At 42.1% G+C, this 26,433-nt stretch overlaps 1 protein-coding gene across 1 annotated transcript in view; it reads right to left on the bottom strand.

Annotated features, from left to right (window-relative positions):
* KDM7A (lysine demethylase 7A) overlaps nt 1–26,433 on the bottom strand; it is a 76,809-nt gene that overhangs the window by 11,987 nt on the left and 38,389 nt on the right. Inside the window, exons 3-13 of the mRNA XM_018570245.1 lie at nt 20,634–20,751; nt 19,909–20,069; nt 16,514–16,655; nt 14,299–14,485; nt 12,979–13,141; nt 12,263–12,350; nt 8,654–8,760; nt 7,596–7,687; nt 6,227–6,316; nt 2,450–2,656; nt 700–824 (exon numbers count right to left, since the gene is read on the bottom strand). Of these exons, the coding sequence (XP_018425747.1) occupies nt 700–824; nt 2,450–2,656; nt 6,227–6,316; nt 7,596–7,687; nt 8,654–8,760; nt 12,263–12,350; nt 12,979–13,141; nt 14,299–14,485; nt 16,514–16,655; nt 19,909–20,069; nt 20,634–20,751 (1,480 nt within the window). The remainder of the gene's footprint in view (nt 1–699; nt 825–2,449; nt 2,657–6,226; nt 6,317–7,595; nt 7,688–8,653; nt 8,761–12,262; nt 12,351–12,978; nt 13,142–14,298; nt 14,486–16,513; nt 16,656–19,908; nt 20,070–20,633; nt 20,752–26,433) is intronic.

Raw genomic sequence — 26,433 nt, 5'->3', positions numbered from 1 at the left:
AAAACCCACTGCACTGCGTGTGCAGAAACTCATGCAGATCTGCTCTGCATTTGGTGTGAACAAGGCCTCAAGGACAAGATTCCAGCCCCATCCATCTCTATTCTGCACATTAGACAGAATCCGCCAGGTTCACTAAAGTACATCATGTTCACCAACAGGGAATCCAACTTGCCATCTTTCTTTGTAATGTTAACCAAAATATTAACCACTTACAAAGCCATCCACAACTCTGCCCCTGGATATAGCTCAAACCTTGTCTCAAAGTATCACCATAACCTTCTGCTTTCCAGCTACCTCGCCAACTACTCCCATGCTAGCCTTCAGGACTTCTCTAGAGTCTCTCCGAACCTCTGGAACGCTTTACCCCAACCTGTCCGTCCATCTCCTACAAAAGATCCCTAAAGACTCTCTTCAGTGAAGCCTATCCCACCTCAACCATCACGTTCTCAAACAATTCATCCCCACACAGCTACCTCCTCATGTATCACTGGCCCCTCCCTTTTATATGGTAAGCCCTCATGTGTAGGGCACTCCTTACCATCTGGTCTTGAATTGTATTGTAACGTCTTCCTTATATTGTAAACTCTGCGCAAACTGTTAAACTGTAATAATAATAATGGGGCATGTTCTGCGACTGGAGTGCTAAAGCTGTACACCAAAATGACAATCCATCAGATTGCGGGGTTTCCTTCGAGTTACCTTATTATCCTTCCGTTTGAAAGTAGCAGCCGGATGCCATTATCCCTCATTTTCTGATCAGGGACGGTTGAAGATGGCTGCAGCGGCTTGTTAAATTTCATGTTCAACTTGTAACTCTCCGAGTCCTAACAAGGCAAATGATTACAGTAAAATGAGTCTTATTTTTAGCAGTTTTCTGAAATTTAAACCAGATCAAAAAAACGGCAATAAAAAGCAGAACTTTGACCAGGTGATATTAACATGCAGTAACTATGCTTTAAAACAAACCCTCATTGGCTTCTGCGGTTGTAAGTTCTGTGGAGTAATGCATTCTCAATTTTCACAACAGACGAGTGAAGTAATACTGGTAAGGTCTCAGCACTTTGATCTTCCCAACTTTCCTGTGCTCCTTCTGTGTTTATATCAGAGATATGAGGGCTCCCAGGTCACTGCCTCGCTCACTGCCACTGCTGTCCCTCAGTATCCTCACTTCCAATACACTGTACTGAATGTAACAACTCACAGGTTCTTAGACCACCAGAGGGAAAGGGTAAGCAAGGCTGAAGGAACCAGTTTAGCAGCCAGAGGTTTGGGTAAGCATATCTTTGTTATTTAGCTCCCTGGACAAAATGAGCATTTAACCCTTAAGAGTGCGGGAGTAGCCCCAATGAAAGGGTTAAGATTTCATAAGAGTTCTTTAATAATGGCCCTGTAAAGAACATCTGCATTCATTTTGAAGTATTTTAGGTAAACATCCAAAAATGATCAGCTAAACGTAAATAAATCGTATCAATTACTATGCTAAACACCTTTCTCTGATGTATAAATATATATGTGCATGAGGTCAGTCATATTGGCTGATTACATATGCATCCTTTGCTTCCTGCATATGTGGCCTTGTTGATTCTTTTATCTGGTTTAAGTCTACCACACACAGGGTACCACCATCCTGGGGGCTTTAATGTTAAACCTGAAGCCATGCCCCTCCATACAGTCATGAAACGACCCTGCCGCAAAACCATTGAGAGTGCGCCTAACACAATTTTTCAAGTCTACCAGCTAGTGTACCTCACAGGAAAACAAAAAAGACTTAAATCTCCACTGACATGAATACCCACAATGCCCCTGATAGCCAGAGAAAATGTGAACTTTGACAAAGCTTTAGGTCACATGATTGAGCTTGTAAGCAAAACGGTCTTAATTATGAAAAAATATTTAAAATAACTTTATAAAAAATATGAATAAAATAATGTGCTTTTGTAATGCTTTAGTAATTCACACATTCAAGTATGAATTCTAATGTTGTTTTCAGAACAAAAAAGTTATTTGGGGGATTTCAAGGTCCCCTTTCTTTGAGGCTTTAGACACATGCTGTCTAGAAGTGCTAGTACACTTTGAGACCCCTTGTTAATTTCAGATATAGACAAAAATCAAGCCAGTGTTTAGAGTCTGTAATATTTAAAGTGTATGTGAAAATATATGACTAATTAATTATTCCTGTTCTGGTGACAGCTCAGAATTTTGCTTTTCACTCAGTGCTGGTACAGTGGTCGAATAGAGAGAGTAAATCCCCCTAACGTGGACACACGCGTTTAACTTCAATATATCAAGCCCCTTATTATGTAGCAGGTACCTGTGGTTTAGGAGCAGCCCGCATACTACACCAATGCTGTGAGAATCTAAACAATAAGATCCAGCACCACTCCAGACCTAATTAGATTTGTAGGTCTACTAGTCCTTTAGGTTACAGTGCTGTGAGGAGTAGACTGACCTCTTCCCACGGAGACATCTCCAGCCTCTTTAGCACCTCCCTGGTGTGATGCTCCAGAATATCAAGGTTTGAAGGTGCTTTGTTCGAATGGTCGCGCAGCTGCCGCACTTTCCGCCTGGAATGACTGGAGGATTTCTCCTGCGGGGATCGGGAGAGCGGGCTCAGACTGTGTATTCCCTGAGATTTGACTGGCTTGCTCCCCTCCTCCTGAAAATTATAAAAAAAAGTTACTCAACAAATGTATTTTATTTTAAATGTAATTTTAAAAGCCAAAACTGTGCAAAAGATTGATTCAGCAACACAAAATAAAGTGACGCTAATACAATAACGTGCTTTACTACTCCTGCTCACAATGCAAGTCTGTGAGTCGGCCGAATCATTGAAAACATTGTGTGGCCGGCAATGGCCGTCAGGCAGTAAGTGTGAAGGAGACTAAATCAAGTGCAGAGCTCCCCTCTACTGGTTGATCTACAAATCTCCTTATTTATTACAACTAAAATATGGAAGGGCAAAAGTGGAATATCATGATCCTGTGGTGATGGACATTCTAAAATGTATATGCGCTTTAACAAGTCAAAATTACTCCATAAAAAAAGCTTTAACGCATCCGCTGCCACCGACTATGTCCACAGCAGCACCAACCTGTGAACAGGCTCCTGGCAATTGTAGCTGATGGGAGATTGTTTACATTTCTTTTGCAGACTATCAGAACCCTTGTGATAGCAATAAAGAGAAAAATAAATTTAAAAAAATTTAAAAAAAAAAAAAGATAAAAAAATTTAAGTTTAATAAAAAAACATTTATGGGGGTTGTTCAGTCACTGTTGTGAGAAGGGGAGCAGGGCAAGTTGAGCTGCTTAATCACCGTGTGGAGGGGAGTTGAGCTGCTGAATCAATGCCATAAGAGGGGAACAGGGTGAGCATAGCAACTGACTTTGGATGATTTCAGTGCCCGTGCTGTCAATTTTTAGGAAGTGCACCACAGTGCCTGCAGCTACAAATGTTATAATAAGTACATAAGTTAATTTACTGCTTGCTTATGCCGATACTTGAATGTGCATAGCCTGGCTGCAGGTTCACATGAAGGTAAACCCAGCAGTAATAATTCCAATTTGCTGCTCACCAAAAAAAAAAAAAAGAAGAAGAAAACCACAACAAAAATGGGAAAGCCAACACTGGGACATACATAGTATAAACAAATAAAAAGGCTGTTTATTGTTATCAGAAAATATTTTTTTTGCATTATTGATTGCCTATCTTCATAGCACTCCCAATGCCCATCCAATCAAAAGACAACGCAGTACAGCACAAACACTGCATTGTTACTTGTACTGAAAATCATAAGCGTGTTTGTCTATAATACCCCAGCAGGTCTTACAATCATTATAGATCTGTCCCTCTGTAGGGCTGAACTGACAATTTCGTAATCTGTGGGGACTTGCATTTCTGAGATGCTCCATGTACTGGATAATTGAATTTACAGCTCCCCTGACAAAAACCAATGCAGGAAGCAGAACAGTCAATATGAAATTGTTTTTGTTCTACCGTATCGGGCTGAGACCATTGAAAGGGGAGCCACTGTGCACTAGGCATCCTTCGTGAACAGCAAAATCCACTTAGGCATTGTATTTCACATTGTCAGGTTTACTTAAAGGAAATGTATATTTCTGTGAAATATTTTTACATTCAGGGCTAAGAATATACATACATACGATATATCGGCCGCCGAAACATATCGGTCGAAAATGGCACTTTTGGTTAAATGCCGAAAGTGCCATTTTCCTGCCAATACATCGGCGCATCCGTGATTTCTTTCCTCCCCGCTGGGCGCTGCTCTGTGTCCCAGCGTGGAGGAGAGAAAGTGACAGCCGGCCGAGCGCTGCAGGACAAGAGCGCTGTGAGTGGCCGGTGTCTCTCCTCCCACACCGCTCGGCCGCCTATCCCAGTGCAGCAGAGCGGTGTGGGGGCGGAGACAGCGCTGTCACTGGAGGCTGGGCTGTCCTCCCTGCACCTCGTGTCAGAGAGGAGAGCAGGCTACATACACTCAGCGATCACTAAGTGTTTGTAGATAATTGAGGCTATGGAATGGTTAATATATCCTCAATTATGAATGAATGGGAAGTGATCTATATCACCTCCTGTTCATTTATAATTGTGGTTATAGTAAACATACTATATTCTCAAGTTATCAATAAACAGGAACACTCAGAGGATTCCTGTTCATTGATAACAGGAATACAGAAAAAGAGATTGAGGACTTTGTGTTCTCAATCTCTTGTTCTATTTTAAAAAGGGAAAGGGAAACATGTTTTTTTGGGTTTTTTTTACCAAAGCATTGCCTTTGCTGAATGCCGATGTATTATTTTACTGAACAGCCCATGTTGTGAAAAGACCTAAGTAGCCAATTAAATTACACATGGATCTGAATGAGTGAGGACGGACACAGACACAGACACACACCTGCTTGCTCTTCTAGCAGAAATGGGATACATCTGAATCAGTCAGCTAGACCGAAGCAGCCAATAAGCAAGCAGTGCTAGGCTCATTAAAAAACAGCGAGCGTCATGGATTCAACCCATATCACACATATATACAGTAAATTCCCAGTTATCCGGCACCCACAGGGATCGGTAGATGCCAGGTAACTGTAGTTTCTGGTTGCTTCATAGTCATTTGTAATTATTTTTTAGCTCATGTTCATCAAGCAACCGGCAAAAAAAATAAATCGAGGATAAAATGTCCTCAATTTCCTTTGCCGGTTGCTTGAGTGTCAGTTGCTTAAATGCCGGATAATGGGGAGTTTATTGTACCTACATACTCCTGGACCACCTAACTGGTTGGCTTTGTTACCATGCTTTGCAGATTGTCTTTGCAGAACACCTTTATCTTAAATAAGCCGGTATGTGCAACTTGTACAGGAAACATTTTGCTTGGGGACACGCCTACATTCCATTACAGACGGAGTACAAACTGTCATTTGTTAAAGCCTGGTTGAAGTTTTGCACCTCCATCACTTCATAGTCCCATATTCCTGCATCTCAAGAATTGTACATTATTTATTTCTTGGAAATGCCTTAATATAACACTCTCTCAGTGCAAATTGCTGCTCCCTGCCCTTTTACTGCAATGCTGGGTGCTGGCAGAGCTGAGTAACAACCACACTCCTTAGCACAAGTATTCTAACACAGACTTGTATTGCAGAGAAGGGCAGAGGGCATGTCTGACAAGGTCTGTTACCAAGTGTTGATTACTGAGAGCACTGGATCTAACTCTGGTACCTACTGGCCTGCACAATCATATTTTAGATGTCCTACACAACTTATGTAACAGTTGTACTTATTTATTGAATGTCTTAACATGCTACAGAAAGTCAGTTTACAGAAAGAGAGTTTTCAAGTGTTTGCACAAGAGAATAATGCAGAATGTTTCCCTATATTCTGCAGTAATCATGAGGGTACACCGCAAAGCCATGTGTCTGGTGACAAGACCGGGGACGGCGTTATAAACAGTCCAGATTTACCCTAAATCCACGGCAGAAACTCAATATAAAAACAGAGATGAAGAAGCAAGTCTCGCTGCCCTCTCAAGTCAAATTTCTAAACAGCTGAGATTTCAAGATCAAATAAAAACACAGAAAGGGGAATTGTATAAAAAATAAAAGCACAAAACTAAACTGCAGAATCAGTTTTTCTTTAACAGGTATTGGTAAAATATTGCACTGTTGTAACACACGCAGACTTTGATTGAGATGATAGATAGATTTCTGTTGTGCTCTTACCTCTACAGAGCGTATGACTTTAGACAGCTCTTTAATCAGATGTCCAGGTCGGATGTTGTCCGGAATTTCGAAAGCATGTTCCGCTACGGACTGAGGGGGGGGAAAAAAAAACCCCATCCATTAGCCCTCTTCTACTTCAAGTTGATCTTACCAGTTTAAATCAGCTAAATATATTACAGGTACATAACAAAGGTGTTTACAGACTCACGGTTTGTTTTTCTTCACAAAGCAACCTACCAAAGTAAACAGGCCAATCTTTGCTCGCTGTGTAGAAGCAGTAGTCTCTCTTCAGAGGTCTCACACTCAACATGCTATATCAGAGCTCTCTAATTGGCAGGGAGCATGATTTTTGTTGATTGGACAGCAGGGGGAAATATGTCGGACCTCTGCAAACAGAAAGCGAGGGACCTTCTCTGTAGAATGCTGGCAGGGGGCATGCATTTCTACTCTGGCTATGACCACTTTCTATAGAAAAAACAACTAAGTCTTTGAATACCTTTTGTTTTATGCACATGGAATGTTTTATCTGATGTAAATTGAATGTGCAATTAAAACGGTTTAATAAGGTATTCATGATGACTAGCGTGGCTGAGTGCTGGGGAATTTTTGCATTGTTCTGCGCCCATCTATCACATCAGGAAGGTTTTTGTAGGTTTCAGAGGTGCACAAATCATTTAAGCCTTAAAGGGAGTGTACAAATGACCATAGATATTTGCTCAGCTGCAGTATATGCACAAAGCATTGCCTTTTATTGAACGAATATGCGTGTAAGCTGCATAGAGTGATATGTATTATCTAGGGATGCACCGATACCGATTTTTTTTTCGGTACTCGCCGATACCAATTACCGAGTAACGGTAGTCCCATTCAGGAAGCCAGGTGGCGTGTAATGAAGGCCGCATTCTCGCTGGAGAGGCCCCGGGGGGTGACAGGCTGCACATACTAAGGTAACCTTACCTCACGAGGCCAGCTTCCTGATTGGCCAGCTTCCCGACCAATCATGAAGACAGGCAGCGCGTCATTACACGCTGCCCGGCTTCCTGATTGGCCGGGAAGTCGGCTCCATGCTCTCTCATCACAAGTGACGAGAGAGCATGGAGCCGCTTCCCGGTCAATCGCGAAACCGGGCAGCGTGTAATGACGCACTGCCCGGCTTCCTGATACCTGAAGTACTCGTGCTAGGCATCGGAGCATTTGGGCGAGTATGAGTACTTGCCCAAATACTTGGAATCGGCACCGATATCGATACTAGTATCGGTATCGGTGCATCCCTAGTATTATCACTATCAAATATATCCATAATCTTTACATTTATTATACACATTTTAAACTCTTCATTCAGGAACCTGTAATTCCAAAGTAAACTTACTTCTTTTTTCATCCAGCTTTTCAGTGCAGTAATTAACGCTTTCACACCTTGCTTGAGATAATTTGGAGGATGGAAACCATCTTCTCTTAGCTCTATGTAAAAAAAAGCAAAATTCTGTCAGCTTGTGCCACATCAAGACTTGCTAATGTTCTCAAAGGGAATTCATAATATTTTCAATGTATCTTAGATAAACCGGTAAAGGATAAGGCACGTCTATGTAATTTGTAATCGCAAATGCAACCATATTGGCTAATTACAGTCTCAGGTACTGCTTCCTGCTTTGCAGCACTACACAATGGTTTTGCTTTACTGCTCCTTCTCAAAATTCAAGTCTACGAATCAGCAATGCACTCCCTGTGTGCCTTATATCCGATCTCAATATTTAAAAGAGACACATCGAAATTGTACTAAGCCCCAGAGAGATCCCTCGATTTGATTATATACTTTTAATGTCTGTGTTTAATACATTAACAAAACAAGGAAGAGCAACCTTGTAAAAATGGGACATAATATAAGTAATATAAAAACTAAAAATCAATAGAAAAATATAAATAAAATAATAATAATCAAAATAAATGCTCACTATCAATACATTATGCGTTTCCTCTAAAAGGAGCACAGGTATCTTAAAGCCTTATGGTGTAAATAATCAGAATTTTCACTCTAGAACTGCTATAATAGTGCAGCCTTACAGCTCAGAGTTCTTGATGTTTTATTACTTACTTGTATTCTCTCCCTATCACAGCAGAACTTCAGTGCCATACTGTAAAGTTATCTTATCTCAGTTCTTTTAACTGCCACTTGTAACACTGTTTAATAGTAAAAGGTACTGTAAGGATTACTTGGAAGAAAAGCTCTGTTTTTGAGTTATCAGCACGGAACCTCAATAGGGCCTTACAGCCTGACACTGGGCTGACATTTCTGCTCTGACAAGGAGAGAACACCACTAAATTAAAAGCACTAACACATTATACTGTGGATTTATCTTTATGGGATCATTGAAGAGTAGAAATCCAGATGTTGCCTATTCCCGACTTGTTCTCTAGGTGATATTTTACCTTTTAAAGTTTCAAGTAAGTTTTTTGCCACAAACCAACATATCGCCTCGAAAAAAGGGAACTTGAAGAGATCTGGGGTCTTCAGTCTTTTTTCCATCTCATAACACCTGGCGGATAGAAGATCAGTCTTTACTAAAAGCATGTACATGAAATAGAAGACCCCGAAGAAGCAATGGTTTACCCCCATTAACGCGTTTGTTTAAAACTTTAGCAGCATGAGAATGTGTTGGTTAACTTGACTCCAAGACTTTTAATACTTAAATAAATAAATATTATATAAAGGCTTTTATTAATAACAGTTTGGTTTTTTTTAAAACTATTTTGAGCACAAGTAGCAGAAGCACAAAACAGTGAAGATAATTTACCAACAAGGCTGAACAGTAACCAAAAAAACAACCTTCAAAATTACATGACAATGAGTGGTACAGACCGTATGAGCATTAATGAAATATATAGAAGAAATTCACTGACTTCTGCTAAACATGTGGGGTTTTTTTTAGTTTTATAAAATTGCTGAGGTAGAAACAAAAAGGTTCCAGAAAATCACAAGGAGGCAGAAGCAGAAACAAAAGCATCTATGGGAAGAAAACAAGATGAAAAAGCACAACAGAAGCACAACAGAAGAATCAAGAAAACCAGGCGGCTATCGGAGTAGAATCACGCAATTGTGGAGTCGATGGAAACTCAGGAGGAGAAGATGAATTTGTGCCAATAGAACCAAGTTTTAGTGAACTTGGCTTCCTCATGCTTCAAAGAAGCTGTCAAACACTCAACTTTCCCAACCTCCCGAACGTTCGAAATCCAAAAGGGAAATTGATGGAGCAGCTGGCTCTTTCCAAAAGTGTAGGAATGCACATTTTAGCAGCATTCAGAAGATGCAACAGCAATTATCTTTTATACCCGTTTCACGATTGGGACAACAAGTGAAGGATATCAGCCGGATCATTCTTGAGGTCAACTCCAGTCAGTTTCAGACACAAGGCCTGTACCTCAGTCCGAGGGCAGGACCAAAAAATATGCACCAGGGTCCCCTCCATTTCATTACATTGCCAACATAGGGTGGAGATATGAGGCCAAAGCTTAGAGAACGGAAGGGACTCTGTACCAAAGAGTCAATAATTTATAGTTGGCTTCCTGCATCTTACATTCAATGAAGGCTTTGTGAGAGAAGTATAGGATGTCTGCTCGTTGTCCCAGGGACAAAGACAAATGAAGGTCCAAAAATTATGCAGTGATCGCCATGGATCTAGGGGAGGATCAAGCATCGTATTGATGTCTTCGAGAGCAAAATGCCATCAGCAACCAAAAAAGCATCCGATCTGCACTTTCCCACTTCTCAGTCTCCTGAAAGGTCCATCATCCTCACCAGGAAGGAAATTAGGATGAACTAGAACAGGTGGCATCCTGGAAGCCGCACGGTACGGGCCTGTCAATTGTGGCGTTGACTGAAAAACCTCAAAGAAGGACCGATAAGAGGATTAGTCATCTAACCCTGGAGGTATTGAGATGATAACCAGGGGAGATATACCAAAGGAACCGATGAAAAGAGCTGCTCCACGGTACACATGGTTTAGACGCCTCATCCCTACACCAGGAAACAATCCTTGCCAGGTGGGCTGCTTTATAGTATAGACAGGGGTCTGGAAGGGCTATACCCCCACAGTCCTTGGGGAGGATCAAAAATTTGTATGACAAACAAGGGCGAGATGGTGACCACAAGAAGTGTAAAAATGCTCTTGAATGTCACAATTCTTATGAATATGGCATAGGAGAGGTTCCAAAGTCAAGATGAAAATCAACAAGGAGAGAGAGAGGACATCCTTGACAGGTTCCATTGGATAAAAGAGAAAGAAGGGGAGAAAGCCTCATTCACTCTTGCTGTCGCAGATGGTGTTGAGTATAGGGCATCTAACCAGTGTCGCATGAACAGTCCGAGTCCCACGTAGCTCAAAGTAGCTTTTAGAAAAGGCCAATCCACCCGGTCAAATGCCTTCTCTGCGTCAATAGTCAAAACACCCAATGGAATATTACTGTTTGGCTAGGTGGATGGCATTAAAGACATGTGTACGGTTGTCCTAAAATCAGAGATTTTAGAATGGGGAGAACTTGAAAGTATTTTAGGATCCAGATTCAATAGGGAAATAGGGTGATAGTTTGCACAGGAAGATAAATCTTTCCCTTCCTTGGGGATCACTGTAATAATGGCTCGCAAAGTGTCTGCCAGAAAAGTCAGACTATCTCTGATGGAGTTGAAAGCATGCATGAACTTGGGAGCTAGGATAGAAGCAATGGTTTTCTAGTACATGGCTGTATAGCCATCAGGTCCCGGGGCCTCGCCCGGTTTCAGGCCTTTAACCGCTGTAAGGAACTCCGATTCCTGCAGTGGAGCATCCAGCTGGGTAGCAATCTCAGCAGGGATTTGATTAATATCAGAAGCTCGCAAGTAATCTAGAACATTCTCAGTATTGGCAGAAGACCCTGGAAAAGTGGGGTTCCCCTCTGGATTATAGAGGGCATTGTAGTATTCCCGAAGGCAATGTCAGACGATTGCACACACTTACTGCACTCGTCTGTGACAATGTGAGAGATATAAGATTTGGGTGTAGCCTCCCTTAAGCGATCGAGCTAGCAGTTTCCCTGGTTTGTTGCCATATTCATAAAATTAGCGTCTCAGTCTGTAGCAGTAGTCCGACCCTGGAAGAGATGCGACAACTAAGTCCGTAAAGAAGAGAGTTTATTTAAAAAGGGGATTTCTTGTGTTAGGTTCCCAGCACCCGAATCTGTCTCTTTTAGCATTGAGAACCTTTTTCCGTTCCGAGCCCTTCTGAATGAGGAAGCCACGAAGGACACATTTATGTGTTTACCAGATCGTCAGTGGAGAGACATCAGGACTCTCGTTTTCTCCAAAGATCAAGTCCAATCGTGCTTTAATGTCATCAAGAAGAAGGCCCTCTTGGAGGAGCAAATCGTTGAGCTTCCAAGACCAAGACACATCATGGCTCAGAGATAGAGTAAGTGATATCAGAGCATGAAAAAAGTTTTTTTTAATAAAAACAAAAACTTGTTTTTAATATAGGCTGACACATATGCAGAAACATTAAAACATGTAATTTATTTTTTTTGAATAATGTATTTGTATTCAGCAACTGCAGTATTAAACAGATGAACAGTGCAACTTTCCAAGATTCCAGAAAAGTCAGGCTAAGGGCTTATTTTAATCGATGAAGCTTATAGCCTGCATTGAATCATTAGATCATAGCTGACATAGTAATTGCATGATCGGGAACCACTCAGATTGGTTCCCAATAGTCAGGAGACCAGAGCGGTCACTGAATGAAGGGATGGGAAACCAACAGGTGCACAGTGCTTGATGGTGGCTCAGAAAGGTATGACGTTTCAAAACTTGTCTCCATCACCAGGCATTGTGCATTAGGGGCATTAGTATACAAATTGTGGGCATTGAAGCGTTTAATCACTAACCTGCAATCATTTGTCTATTCTAAGTTGAAAAACATGCAGTCGAGGGAGGAAGTAATTAGGTCTTCACAAATTGTTGATTTTCTTGAACACGGTTGGTCTAAAGTTTAAAAACTGTAGAAGAAGTCTTACCTGAGCTGCATGCCAATGTTTAGATTGTGCAAAAAGTTCCCACCAAAGGCCATGCAATCCTGAGACGTGAATACAGCGTGAATCCAACCTGCAATAAGAAGCCACCCATCAGAAAAATGTCCTCTACAGAGCTGCAGGATCTTCAACTAAGAAATCAATTAAACTGAACATAGCAGAAAGAGCAAAAAGGTTTCCAAATTACATGCTAGCCATCATAGCTCATTTATAATGCTTCCAACACACAAAAATTCTAAACGTCAATTTAAAAGTCCTAGGTAGATAGATAATTCACTGAGACCACCATAACGCCTATGAAAAAACACTGGATAACCAAATCTTCTGTCACCCCAGTAGCTGCTTTTTTTTATGGGGGGGAGGGGTCAAAAATCAAAAGCTGACAGAAAGGTTCCAAAATTGCCACAAAATGTCCTCATACAGGGCAATCATTGGGTAAAATGTAATACAGGAAACTTAAAAAGGATACAGTGCATATAACCAAGAGGGAGGAGACCATTTTAACAAAATAAAAACACACTGAAGGGAATTCAAAACTGGAGCAGACAAAATGTGGAGCAATTTTCCATGGCAACCAATCAGCTTCTCTCTTAAGTTTGTTCAGTTAAGATTTGAAAAAGAGAGAAGCAGATTGGTTGCCCTGGAAAATTTGTTTCAGATTTTGTTTGCTAAAATTTTTAGAAATCACCCTGAATATTTACCTGTTGGGACAAAGAGTGTGTGACCCTGCTTCACCACACATTTGTAACATTTGTCCACCTTATCCCCAAAAAACTCCTCGCTTTGGGTAACAGACGAGCTCCATGCTTCATACTTCGCCAAGTTCTCATCGGTGGGCTTTATCAAGTAGAAAATCTTCTCCCCCTGAAAGTCAAATGATTAACTAGTCAGTACGTTTTATTTTCCCTAATATTTAGCTATATAAAACACTACTGGTGAGATCTCGGTGCCAAATTCCTGGGCTGCACATCTGTTGTGCCAATTATGAAGGACGGGGACACCAAAATATTCTGAGGACAGCAGCAGAACGAGGAATTCTGGCATAACTATTTTAGTTGGACTAGCCCTTTAAGGAGGACCAATCTCATTTCTGTTAACTGAATACATCAACTTGTATCCACAAGCTATTATACATCAGTAACCAACATGCTAGTGTAGCGGTAGGCAACCTCAGCACTCCATTCAGAGTAATACGCAAGGGGGGTAAATCCAGCATTTCAGAGTGGTCACTAGAACAAGAGATGAGGGTAAATCTTCCAATGGGGACACCTGATCTCGTGACAACTGTCTTAAAAGGAAAAGCTCACAGAAGAGATATTCTTTTACTTTCTATAGTGCCTTCATAGCTGGCGGGATGGCCAGCAGGGTGCTGTACATAGCTTCCTGAAAACATCACAGCACCATATCTCAGTACTCCCCTCAAGAGCCCTCGGTCCTGATACGAGCAGTGGGATGGCTCTTTGGAGGAGTTATGCAAATATCTACATGCCTTGATGGGTGGATGTCAGTTTATGGGAGCAGGCATTCCTGGGCAGGCTTCATTTGCATGCAAACCGCCCTAGGTAACACCCATATGTGATGATGAGCCTCCCTAAATTAAAGAACTGAAATCCAATGAATGAAAGGGGGTCGGCCACAAACAGCCAGGCTGGGGAGGAAAAGGCTAGATGATGCTGGATGTCCTGCAGCTAAGACATGAGTCAGGCATCAGTTTCTAACACACACTGTGAAAAGCGATAGTGTTCAGTGTTCCAAACAATCAGATTAAGCAATTTCAGTACAGGAGAGTAGCCTATACAATTGGGCAAGACTGAAGGGATGGCCTTAATTTTTTATGCATTCACTGGGTGCACCCAAAATCTAGGCCTAATAAAGGTGTAACAATGTTTGGTATCAAACCGCAGACCACCAAGAGTTATGGCTCACTAATAACGTAGGTTAGTGTGCCCCATAACCCAGCTCTAAACAAATATATTAAATGGAGGTTTTTGCAGTTTTTTTTTTGTTATTCAGATGCTTACCCACAAAACATGATACCAGACAGAAGTGCCTCCGAAGTCTATGTGGAAGTCGGTGTAGCTGCCCTCTACCCCCATCAGACAATACTTTTGAACGAACGGCTTTGTGAAGAGGGAGTCATCAGGCCAGTAGTTCTCAACCCAAGACAGCTTTTTACTGATGTCCGGCACTTTTACTAGCTCTGCCATCCTAAAAAACAGAACAGAAAACAAATGATGAGCAAGTAAAAGCAAGAGTGTTTAAGTCCTGAGCGTCCTCTGCCATGGCAGCAGTGTTACTCTTTCTGAAATACCACTAAACTATAGTAAACCCGGCATGTGTGTGCTGAAGATTCAACACCTCTGAATCCAAGCAGATCATCGCTTTAATTGCCAGAATATAGTTGTGTCCCTCAATGTACTCTGAAAAAGATTCTACAATGGGTAGTACAAGTTTTCTCTATCATCCATTGAGAGACACAATTGTATTCAGCAACCAAAGGGTTTATATGTACCCACTTTTTTAAGCCTGTGGAGGGTGCTCGAAAACAAATACCCTGTGAACAAAAAAAGTGAATCGTGAAATCACAACACCCAAAAACGTGCACAAGGGTGCTTGGTCCTTCAATAAAGAAGGGACCACTATTCCCGACCCCCCGGGGCGCAAGGCTCCTGGCAGGGGTTGAGACTGTATGGTCCACCAACCCGAAGGCCAGCGGACCACGATCCTTTAGGGACCTGCCGGAACAGGTCCCCCACAGTACTAGGTAGGGGGTTCTCCTGAAGAGACCCCCTGGGTGGGAGGAGACAGAGAACCATATATAAAAGGGCACAGAATCTCCTCTCCAGCATCGCGAAAAGGCCCCGAAGGAACCTGCACCCTAAGCAATCTGTGGGTGAAAATGTAGAAAATAAAAGTGCCAATCGTGCATGAGGTGCAATAAATAAAGAGTGCCAGTGTACCCCGCTGACAGGCCCTAGGGGCCGGAGTGCAAAAATATTGCCCCGGACTAGCCATAAGGCCTGTCCAAGAGGCGATGTGCAAAGCAATGCAATAGTGCCATGTCCATGTGCATCAGTGAATCACATGTGGGGTCCCACACCCTAGTGATTTTCTGAGCACCCCTGGGATGCCACCCCCAGGGGGCACAGCACCACGGGCTCTGCCGCCCCCCAAACCTCCAGCCAGACCAAGCTTTTCTCCATTCCCATCAGAAGGTAGTGCCATCCGGGATCCGTCCCTACCACCGGGGACAAGTCCAGCATCACCAGACCAGAATCTACCCAGGAGGGACTGTACCCCATCCGGCACCCACCAATTACACCGGCAAATACTAAGCCACCATCCTTTCACCTGAAAAGGACAGAGTCGTTCTTCCTCCGGCAACTGATAAAGGTGGCCATACACTGTACAACCATCGCAAGACCTTAGTCTTGCGATGGTTGTAAAGTGATTTAAAAAACATACGATCTGCCCATCTTGGACAGGCAGATCGTACCCTCGATCATCGCAATGCTGAACGGGCAGTGTGCGCACAACGGCCCGTTCGGCATTTGTCTCCCGAGCACCGTACAAACCAGCCGAAAATCATACGATTTTCGGCTGGTTTTCTAGCGTGCTCCTTAGACAAAAGACCGTACAGTAGAAGTACAGTAGTACAGTAGAAAGTCTTCGTTCACACTGCTCGATTCTCGTACGATCGCGGGTTTCCCCGCGATTCTCGTACAAGAATCGAGCAGTGTATGGGCACCTTAAGAACAGATACTACACTTGATCATAGCCAAAAGGCGAGGGTTTATATGTATCTGCAGGAGAAAGACGCCATGATAAAACACACACAATGATTCCTGAAAAAATGATGAAGAAAACCAGTTTTAACAGTGTCAATATTCACATTATGGAGATGCGGGTAAATAAGAACCTCGGTCTGGTTTTATTGTCGAGACCACATTTAGGAAATTCCCCCGACTCCTTGCCTTGGTGAACACACAGGAATCAGTTGCGGCCCGGCATATTCTCCGCCCCGCAGCTGCACATGACAAAGGGGCAGGGAATGCCCCTGCCTCATCTGATTGGGCTGGGAGGAGGGGGTGTCAGTGCAAGTTTTGCATGGGGGAACTTGGGCAACAGAAACATGGCAAACATGGACTTCACATTACACCAGCCACCAAGAGACTGGCCAGCAAAAGCAGCTTCTATTCCGCTCACATCTGGGAGCCAGCAATGCTACTAACTTACTTGGTGTCGGAGAACTCCAGGCTGATGACATTTAATACTTTGGGTCGGTCAGCGTTCATAAAATACTTCACAAAGTTCTTCAGCCTTATCTTGCTGTCTGCTTGTCTGGCCACATCGATGACGTCAATAATCTTGTCCCCACCTGCAGAGGAAGACAGGATATGCACTTATTTAAAGCAGCCTGCCAAAAATGAAACAAGGCAGCCTGTCATGGCTGAATCCCCACCTTCAGGATCTTGGTTGTGATCTTTGAGAATAAATTATTTCACAGTACAATAAGCTAGACAGTAAAACTCATTTACAACTCGTTAATTAGGAACGTTATTCTGCATTTTCAGTGGGTGAAGATTCTATGCCATTTAACTGAAAAGGGTTTTGAAGTTAATATATATTTATTGAATTTTAAATACAAATATCCATTAAACACTTAAAACAATATAATTCACAAATAAGGCAATATCACAAAACAAGGTCACCAAAATCTGGAACCATCATACTAGTAAGACCTTCTATATGCATGTAATCTTGTATCACAATTACATGTCTACATATTGTACTTGATTTACCAATCATCTATTTCCCCTTATATCTATTTTGCTAACTTGACCCTCATTTGACAACAAACCCTTCTACACCTATCCTACATAAGAAATACATAAATATTTAAAACTACTAGTGGTCTAGTGAGGGGGTTATTCCGACTCATAAAATATCCCCAATATTGGTGGTAAAAAATAGTGTAATCTAGGGCTGCAGCTAACGATTATTTTCATAATCGATTAGTTAGCCGATTATTAAGTTCGATTAATCGACTAATCGGATTTAAAAAAAAAAAAGAAAAAAAAGGTTTTGATTGGTTGGCCCTGTTCACGGCTCCACATACGCTGCGCGCCACACCTCCTCCCCCACCTGCCAGACCCGCCTGGCTGCATCCACACGCCGAACCTCCTCCCCGCCCACATCCACATTAGCTGCAGCTCTACTGCCGTACCAGCGCAGAGTGAGGGAGCCTGCCGTACCAGCGCCGAGTGAGGGAGCCTGCAGTACCAGCGCCGAGTGAGGGAGCTCATGGAGGAGAGCACGTGCGCGGCTTCAGCGTGCGGGGGGCGTGGCTTATGCGTCCTGTGGGCACGGCGGGAGCAGCGTGCAGTGGGGTGGGTTATGTCCGGCGGGCGCAGCGGGACGGAAACAGCGTGTGACGTGTGCTTCAGGCCGCGTTTGGAGCCCCGAACAGGGAAATCAATCGATAGCCGACGAATCGACGATCGAAAACGTTGGCAACGTTTTCAATCGTCGATTTTAATCGAATAAATCGATTAACTGTTGCAGCTCTAGTGTAATCCTTATGAACTAATACATAAACCCTGCTTTTAGGGTACAATCTGTTGGTGAGCATTGTGCTCTAACAAAAAAAAACAACACCACACAAAAACAAACATTTCTACTATTGGAATAGTGGGGAGGGTTATTCCAACTAAAATTTAAAAAAAAATCCCCAATAAATATTCCTAATATTTGTGTTAGAAGATAGTGTGATCCCTGTAAAATACCTAAACCCTGCTGTCAGGGTATAATCAGTTGGTGGGCATTTTGCTCTATGAAAAAAAGAGAAGGGGAAGGGGGACAATGTGCGTTCAAATTTCAAGTGAAAAACAACTAGGACTAAAACTAAATGGTGAATAATAACCCCTTGTCTGAAAACGGTGTTTGATGTAACTTTCACATTTTATACATGCCGTTCCATAATTTGATATAATATTTCAAAACACAAACATTTGAATTGTTCCCTCTAGTGGACATTTGTGACAATGTAGTAAGAATTAGTAGCGTTCCAAAAAGAAATTGAAATAGTACAGCCAAGTAATTTTCCTTTTCTTCCAAAATGTTTTCAACAACCAGGAAGACCCAGGAAAAGTGCAGAGACAGAGAAAGATATAGAGTGAGAGAGAAAGAAATGGCACTAGTAAGAGTGGAGAGAACGCTAGATAGAAAGATATAGATGCAACAAAAAAAAGTTTCCCATTCAAACAGACAACAAAAAGGTAGTTAACAGAGCAGGTGTAAGGGCGATGAAAACATGGGATTACCAAATAAAAATGAGGACACACACGGGATTACCAAATAAAATGAAGCTATTTGATAGCAAAAGAGCAAAGCATCTTTTCAGCGGCACCAACATAATCTCTGTGCTCTCCAGGGGCACCAAGCCCCCTACACACTCTTGCCATGCAGCTTTTACCTATCTGCACACATCCCAGACTGAACACATTAAAATGCGTGTCACTTCACCCATGGGCATTGAGCCATCTGCTGTTTTTATGGCAGCCGTGCCAGTGCCGAAGCTGCAAATAATTGTGTCGATAAAGTCCAGATAAACAAGTACGAGCCACGATACCATTCCAGACGTAATAATTGAGCCAAATTAATATGGGAAAATAGCCAAAAGAAGATTACAAAATTCCAGGCTTCCTGGAACATGGCAAAAACACTGAATGGGCAAAGAACATACTGCAGATTAATCCTAAAGAGATACCTCTGCGCCATTAAAACAGGCCCACGGGGACAGGCCTCTGCACAATATACATTCTAATCATGTCTCGTTCATGGTTCCCATCCATCTTTGCAATGTGCTGAAGATTTTGTATGCCTGATCTCGCAGGATAAGCTTTTGGTTCATTTGGTCCTACTCCATGGAATCTATCCTTCCACATACTGGACTGAAGAGAGGTAACAAACCTGGAAGCAGCTAAACAATGTTGCAGTAACTAGATCTGTTCCCTAAACTAGTGGACCCAGATGGACCATGGGCCTTGACTTCTGCCCAAGTCAACAATAAAGGCCATACTTCCAGCGCTGAGCCCCACACATTCTTGTTCAATGATCACATGTCAGAACTTTAGTGAGTGGTACAGGGATTAAATGGTTACGCACGAGGGAGGATGAATTTAAAAAAAAAAAAAAAGGGGACTTGGACAAAAGAAGTCACCACATGTTCATGATCCATGGATACTCTACAGGTATCAACCAACACAGTTAACTTGCAGTCACCACAAAATGCCTGCACTTGAGCACAGTGACCTTTGAAATGATTAAAGCCTAACTCCAGGTTTTGTAAAGAAATTAATAAAATTGCCCATTAGGTGGAATTTTAAAAAAAAAGCCCCTTTTGCTCTCCTCACTACAGGACCATGGACAGCCAACCACCGAGAAGACAGCCAGAAAAAAAAAACCCAGGGTGGAGGGCGAGACCGGGGTTAAGCTTTCTGCTCAACCTGGAGTTGAACATGTCTAGCCTCACAAGGCCATGAGGTATGGATCATGGGTGGAAGAACAAGACTGAATACAAGCAACAGAAAATATACCATGCCTTAATAAAATAACTGGTGTCCTCTTACCAACATAACGCTCCACGTCCATTACAGAAAAGGTTGGAGGTGGCAGTCTGAGATCCAGATCATCTAACTGCGGCACCATTATTGGAAGGTTGAATCCATGTTTTTCCAGGTACCTCTGCGTCAGTTGGCTTCCATTCATCCGCAATATAATCTCATCAGCGCTAGAAAGAAAAAACATGGTATGCTAACAGTTAGTTACTAGCTAGACTCGGAACTTCTGGGCTTCCAAACGTTGTATAATGATTAAAAAAACAAAACAAATGAACCAAAGCTCTCACAAAAGGAACTCGAGTGGTTCTTAAATCACACTTCTATAAAACAGTATATCTTGCTGCACTACTTACCGCAAAAAAAACAAAACTGGGTGGGTGCTTGTAGTGACCACGGAGGGCACCATGTATATCACAGAAAAAGGAAATAATGTCAACAGATCACCATTTTTACAAGCGCTTTCGGGGCAGAAAAGGGGTCCCCTTCATCAGAATGAGCCTGATGAAGGGGACCCCTTTGCGGCCCCGAAAGCGCTTGTATTGGATGGCAATGTGCCATTAAAATGGATCATTGATTTACAAAAATGGTGTGCTGGTGGCATTATTTCCTTTTTCTGTTCTTAAATCACATTCTCACAGGTTTTTGGTGCCAATACGGTGGAACTATGGGTTATAACTAAGTTCTTCCTTAAGATACTTCAGCCCATAAACCCCCAAAATGAGAAAGACACGTACCTTGGAAAGGACCGCGCTCGCAGCTGCTGTACAAAGGTCCTTGTTCCAGCTTGAACTGGCTTTGTCCCATCATCAGACTCTGTATAGTCATGCCTATGCCAGTTCCTCCTCTTCTTCACTAGAAAAAGACGGAAAACAAAAACAAGTTAGGGTCTGCTAAAATGGGCAAATAACATGGGAAGGAACCCACCACCTATACTCGGAGACTTGTGGGTAAAAAGTCAAAGTGTTCACGATAATTGAAAGACACACATTTCTGAACCAGGAAAAAAAAAAAAATAAATTGCTCCAGAGTGGTTTTCAGACCATGCTAGAAACACATATTGAACTAGAACAGTCAATGATGAAGAGGTCCTCAGAGAATTTATGAGTGTTCTTGGGAACTAAAGTAGACACTCAGTGAAAAACTAACAATATAGTGCAGGGATAGCCGATCTTAAAGTGCAACTTGAGGGGTATAATTTTTTTAGTAACATTTACCAGTAATGCATCACATTTCCCCAAAACCTTATTAAACCAGTAAAATTGTAATTTAAAGGAATTATCCCATGATTAAAAACTTTGTTTTGGGCCATAGACATGGTTGTAAGATATAAAATACCTGTTGATTCTGCCAGAAATCCTGTGCTTGAGCGATGTTTGAGTGATATCTCAAACAATTTTCAATTAGACAGTGTGGTCCTAATATATTTTCTAGTCAGTGGAGCAGGTAGAGTTTTATTCAAGCACATTCTCTACATTTTATTCCACCTTTAATAAAGAGTCCACCATAGTGCCTGCGACACCATAATGTTTGTGTCGGTAGCCCCCTAGTGGCCTCTTGATCAGAATATATAAAGAAAACATTCAAAAAAGAGCGCCAAGAACATTACGACAATATAGACCGACTTGTGATTTCTAGATTTTTCACCTCACATGATGCGTGCTATTCCTAACTCGAGGAGGTGTTTCAGTGCAGAACCGTCCAATGGACTGTCTTCTACAAGGAAAGGAAGGACCGAAGTGGCAACAGGCAATATAAAACACAGCTGATATAATGGTGCGCTTGGCAAATTAAAATAATGGCTGGGCAAGATATGGACACATGGAAGGGGACAAAAAATAAAAATAAAATAATAATATGCTAAAATGGTGTGGCATCAATTTAACTTTACATTTTTAAACTGAAAATAAAATCTGTTTTGTAAACAATTAATACAGTGCTCAGTTTTAAGACGGAGCACACTTGTAGCTGTTCACATATAGGCAATCTGTCGGCTCTACAGCCACCTGAATCATTGCAGGTTAATGAAAGGAAGCTCAGTCTGTCCCTCTTTCACTTTGAAAACTGCTCAGAGTAGTCTGGAATCTGAGCAAAGGCCTCGGCCTAAGATACAAATAAAAATTTAGAAAATAAATATTTTCTAAAAAAAAAAAAATAATGTTTCGGGCCCGTAGCTGCACTTCTCACAAACCTCTGAGCTGCTTTTTGGTTTTTTTAGTACACATATAGTAATTGAAAACAAACAACCATTGGAAGCGATTAGAAACCACAAGGTCAGGTGATAAGTGGAGTCAGGCCTTGTGGTGAATCCCACACAGATGTTGAGAAAGCCACTCTTGATTTGGCTGGTGACCAAAACGATGAGCACTTGGCCAAGCATTAGGCACATCTGTGTTAGCCATTTCGGTGGCAGCTGTGCCTAATGCTCATTAGGCCCCATCTGTAAGATGGTTACGGACAATCTGCAATCAGCATTTTCCAATACAAAAGACAGGCAATGAAGAAAAATGGTATTCGAAACGCGATGAGGCAAAGCTCCACAGTGAAGGAACCCAGTGAAAGATCTTAGGCATCACAAGGTAATTTATCCATCACACATGTAAAGGGTGACCTAAAAACTCAACCTACACAAAAGATGGCCATTAGAGACCTCTCCATCTTGGCCATCGTGAAGGTTCTCTTTCTTTCATTACAGGGTTTCTTTAGGTCTGAACTCCAGGCATATAAAAAGGACCCCTAATTTGTAATCCAACGATGGGGTTTATTAGAGAATTATTAAATTTAAATTGAAGCAAAAGAGCTTTTAGCTGCCTGTCGGAAACATATTTTTTCTCTGTGCATTGAGCTGCACATGTACAGGATCGGCATGCCAAGATGAAGTAACTCCCGTGCACATGCGTAGGAGTTAAGTCATCAGGCCAATTAAGGCCTAGAGATTGTAGTCCATCACAGAAGTGAGCTTGGAGTGGTGGCTACTTTACAACACACACAGGGACCGTGGGGAACAAAAGTATCCCCCCTCCAGAAGGAAGAACAATGTGTCAGCACCAATTCAGAGATGATTTGAGGATCTCAGCCAAGTGATACACAAATAAGATACATTTTTGTTAATAGTACTTAGATATATGAATATATGTAAGGTTTAACTCCTGAGTTTAGTGTCACTTTGACTAGGGTTTCCAGCAAATTTTTCCTGCTAATCTATTGGAATGCAGCAGTCCTTCCTAGAGACAGAACAATATTATTGGACACATCACGCGATTAAAGGAGAACTATGACATGAGTGATTTCCACTCACCTCATAGTTCTAAGCCGACCTGTGACAATGAGACTGTCACAGGTCGGCTCAGTAGATCGGGAGGTGAGAGAACACATACCGGGTTCCCTCACCTCTCGATCCTGTCACGGCTCTCTGCCGTGACAGGGGGAGGGGCTGGATTCCCCTCTCCGATCTGCCAGCGCTGACTGGCAGAATGGACGGGGGAGGGTACAGCTGGCTCTGCCTCTAGATAGGCAGAGCCAGCTGTCACTCACGCAGCTGGGCGGACCCCATCATCTAAGTCGGGATTCGCTCCAGGTGCGGCGTCTCAGTATACCGCGAGCTGTAGCCCGCGGTATACTGAGCTTAGGGCAACGGGAGGACGCTAGTTTGTGTCCTCCCGTTACCCCAAGGAGAACTATGGGGAAAAACACTGACCCCATAGTTCTCCTTTAAGGACGGAGAAAGATGCTGCATTTAAAAAAACATGAAACCCAATAATTGTCTGTGTGGTCCATGGATGTCCACAGAGGATTCTGTGTAGCATAAGGAAAACAGATAATGCAGAATTCGAACAGGTTTGACCTCAGCCTAAGATATTCCATGTTAAACAAATGTATATCTTATGGGATGCAAGTGAAGCCGAGAAACAGTTACACAGGATGCTGCAAAAACAGAATACCATGCACAGCCAAAGCATCAAGTGGTTTGCTTTAATTCAGTGCTAGACTGTAACTGTAAACTATGGCCAACTCAGCCGGACCTCGGTAGAAGTCAGCAAGTCTTGCAAGAAACATGCATAAATAATAATAATAATACTCAAGTTAGGAACTAAAAGAACTCCATCCAGCCAAATCTTTATCTAAACTGACCCATTTTTATGGCAGAAAAAAAGAAGGCTTTTGGACCATTTTCAGCAAATCGGAAACTCTAGCTCCAATTCAGCAGGGGGCCATAGAGTTGGATCTCTACAAAGAGACCACTGCTTCCATACAAGGAGCAAGGTTCCTCCACTGCAGCATGCAGCCATGAGTCAGGCCTTGTTACTTGGCATGTGAATGCTTTCAAAAGAAAATGAACTAAGACTTTTCAATGCACGTGGAGCGAATTTAGCGGATTTCAACTGAATATTTTGTTGGGCTTAAAAGTGCAGCTCGGCCTTCAGTGGCAATTTAAAAAACAATTTGTGCGATCAAGAATAACACAGCAAGGCCCTCAGTGGTCTGTTGTGAACAAATACGCATCTCAAAGCCAGGAACAGCATGTACTCAAAAAAAAAACCCCACACTTATTCTTACAAAAGCAAAATGATTAAATTGTATTTCCAGGTATGACCCAAATGTATTCCCAAACCTCCCTCTCCCCTCTCAATTTTATTCCAGCATTATTGTCTTTTACCTCTTTTACTTTGTTCTTGTAGCGAGAAAGAGCTTTTATTTCTCCCTCTAACATCACCAGGCTATTATTTCTCCCTCTAACATCACCAGGCTAAATTTTTGGTCAGGCCAGCTTCTGGGAGGTTAGTTCCTACCAACGAAGGCACATCTCCCAGAACTACATCTCCCAAGGGCCCTTTCGCTACACACAGCGTCTGTGTGCAAGCACTTGGGAATCAGGCCAGCGGCATTGTGTTGCTGGAAATAAGTTAATTTATGCATGTGAAGGGGGACGGCGGAGTATTATAGTCCACCAGGCTGGTAGGAAATTCAGCAAAGCTACTGTCTAGTCAGCTCTAACAGGAATTTTAGGAGCACACAAAATTTCAGGCAGACCAACTGGTATTTTTCTGTACTTGCAGCATTTTATAAAGGGAAAACACACATGGGGAAATGTGCATGTATTGTATATTTATATGTATTTATAGAAATATATTTGCACTTAAAAGATCTTCTCTCAGCACCAACATAATGGGGGAAGACATATTTTAAATGGTGAAACAGTATCTATGTGAAAGTAAAGGATCCTCTCTGAAATCGGTAACATCATATGTGATATCACCAGTTCACATCAAATCAAGGACCAAAATAATTGCTAGCGCTGCCTGAACGTAGGCTGACCTCCACTGTAGGTGAAGAGGGATCCTCTTTTACAAAAATTACAATGGCATTAAGATGAACTCCAGGAGGATGTAAATTTTAAAAATAAATAATCCAAGTTATGGATTTATGAAAGATCAGATTTTTATATCAGTTTGGCAAAATGTGCATACGTCTCTCTTTGCATCGGCCTCTTTAAATCCCCCAGCACTCAAACTAGCAGTGAAAGGTGAAGCACTCAACCATTTATTGCTTTGTGCAGTGATGTCCATCCAACACTGGAAGCTTCCTTAAAGGAAGGGAGTGCAGAGTGTATATCCAATTAGAGGTTGGTGTAGGTGCTAGACCACGCTGTGTCACTATATTTCAGAGTAGTCTGCAGAGAGGTCACAGGGAGGCAAGATCTAATATAGTTCCCATATAGTTAGATTCAGCTACTTGCCTGGAGTTCACCTTTTAAATGCCCATAGGAGGAATGCCCTTTTAAATTTCATTTGCTTGTACTTGAGACATTTAGAAATGCTTTTCTCTAAAGCTGGCCATACACTGCTTAGATTTGCGAAAGAATTTTCATTTGACTTTCTATTAGTTGATGGGGTCAAATCGATGGTTGACTTCGACCACAGGATGGCAACGTTTTCTCAAACAAACGAAATTCTAAAAGTGAATGTGATTTTCCTTCTGGAAACGCCATTCATTCCAAAATCGACGTTGAAATCAAACAAAATTTCGATCAATGTGTCTGATGGCATTATCGGTCAAGCAAAACAAATGGCAAACGCACTCATCAATTCGTTACCAGCTTTACAGCAAGTAACAGCGAGTGTGCCGGGAAACTTTTTGCTGTTTTACCGACGGCATTATCGGGTAGTAAAGAAAAGATCTGTGATACAAATGTTCGTTCGGAAATCTTAGTGTTTGGCCAGCTTAAGCCTAAGAATTCTAGGCCATGTGTATATTGGTCCACTTCATAGTGAAGGTAAACCAGACTGGAGTCACCAGCACAGTCGAGTAAAAGACCCTCCGTTAGGTACTGGTCAGTGTTGGGGGTAGCTTGTAGTTATTCCAGCCCAAGTTCCATTAGGGAGCACTGCAGAATTAAGCACACACTAAGAACCTAGGAGAGAGAATAAAGAATACATTATTGATGGTTTACTCTCAAAGACCCAAGAGGATTGACGCGTTCCACGGCCACCGGGACACAGGTCTTATTAACATGCAACAAGTCAACTCTTCTAATAT

This window comes from Nanorana parkeri, unplaced genomic scaffold (genome assembly GCF_000935625.1).
Source record: "Nanorana parkeri isolate BGI_ZX_2015 unplaced genomic scaffold, ASM93562v1 scaffold38, whole genome shotgun sequence".
Lineage (NCBI taxonomy): Eukaryota > Metazoa > Chordata > Amphibia > Anura > Dicroglossidae > Nanorana > Nanorana parkeri.
This window is presented reverse-complemented; position numbering and strand designations above follow the sequence as displayed.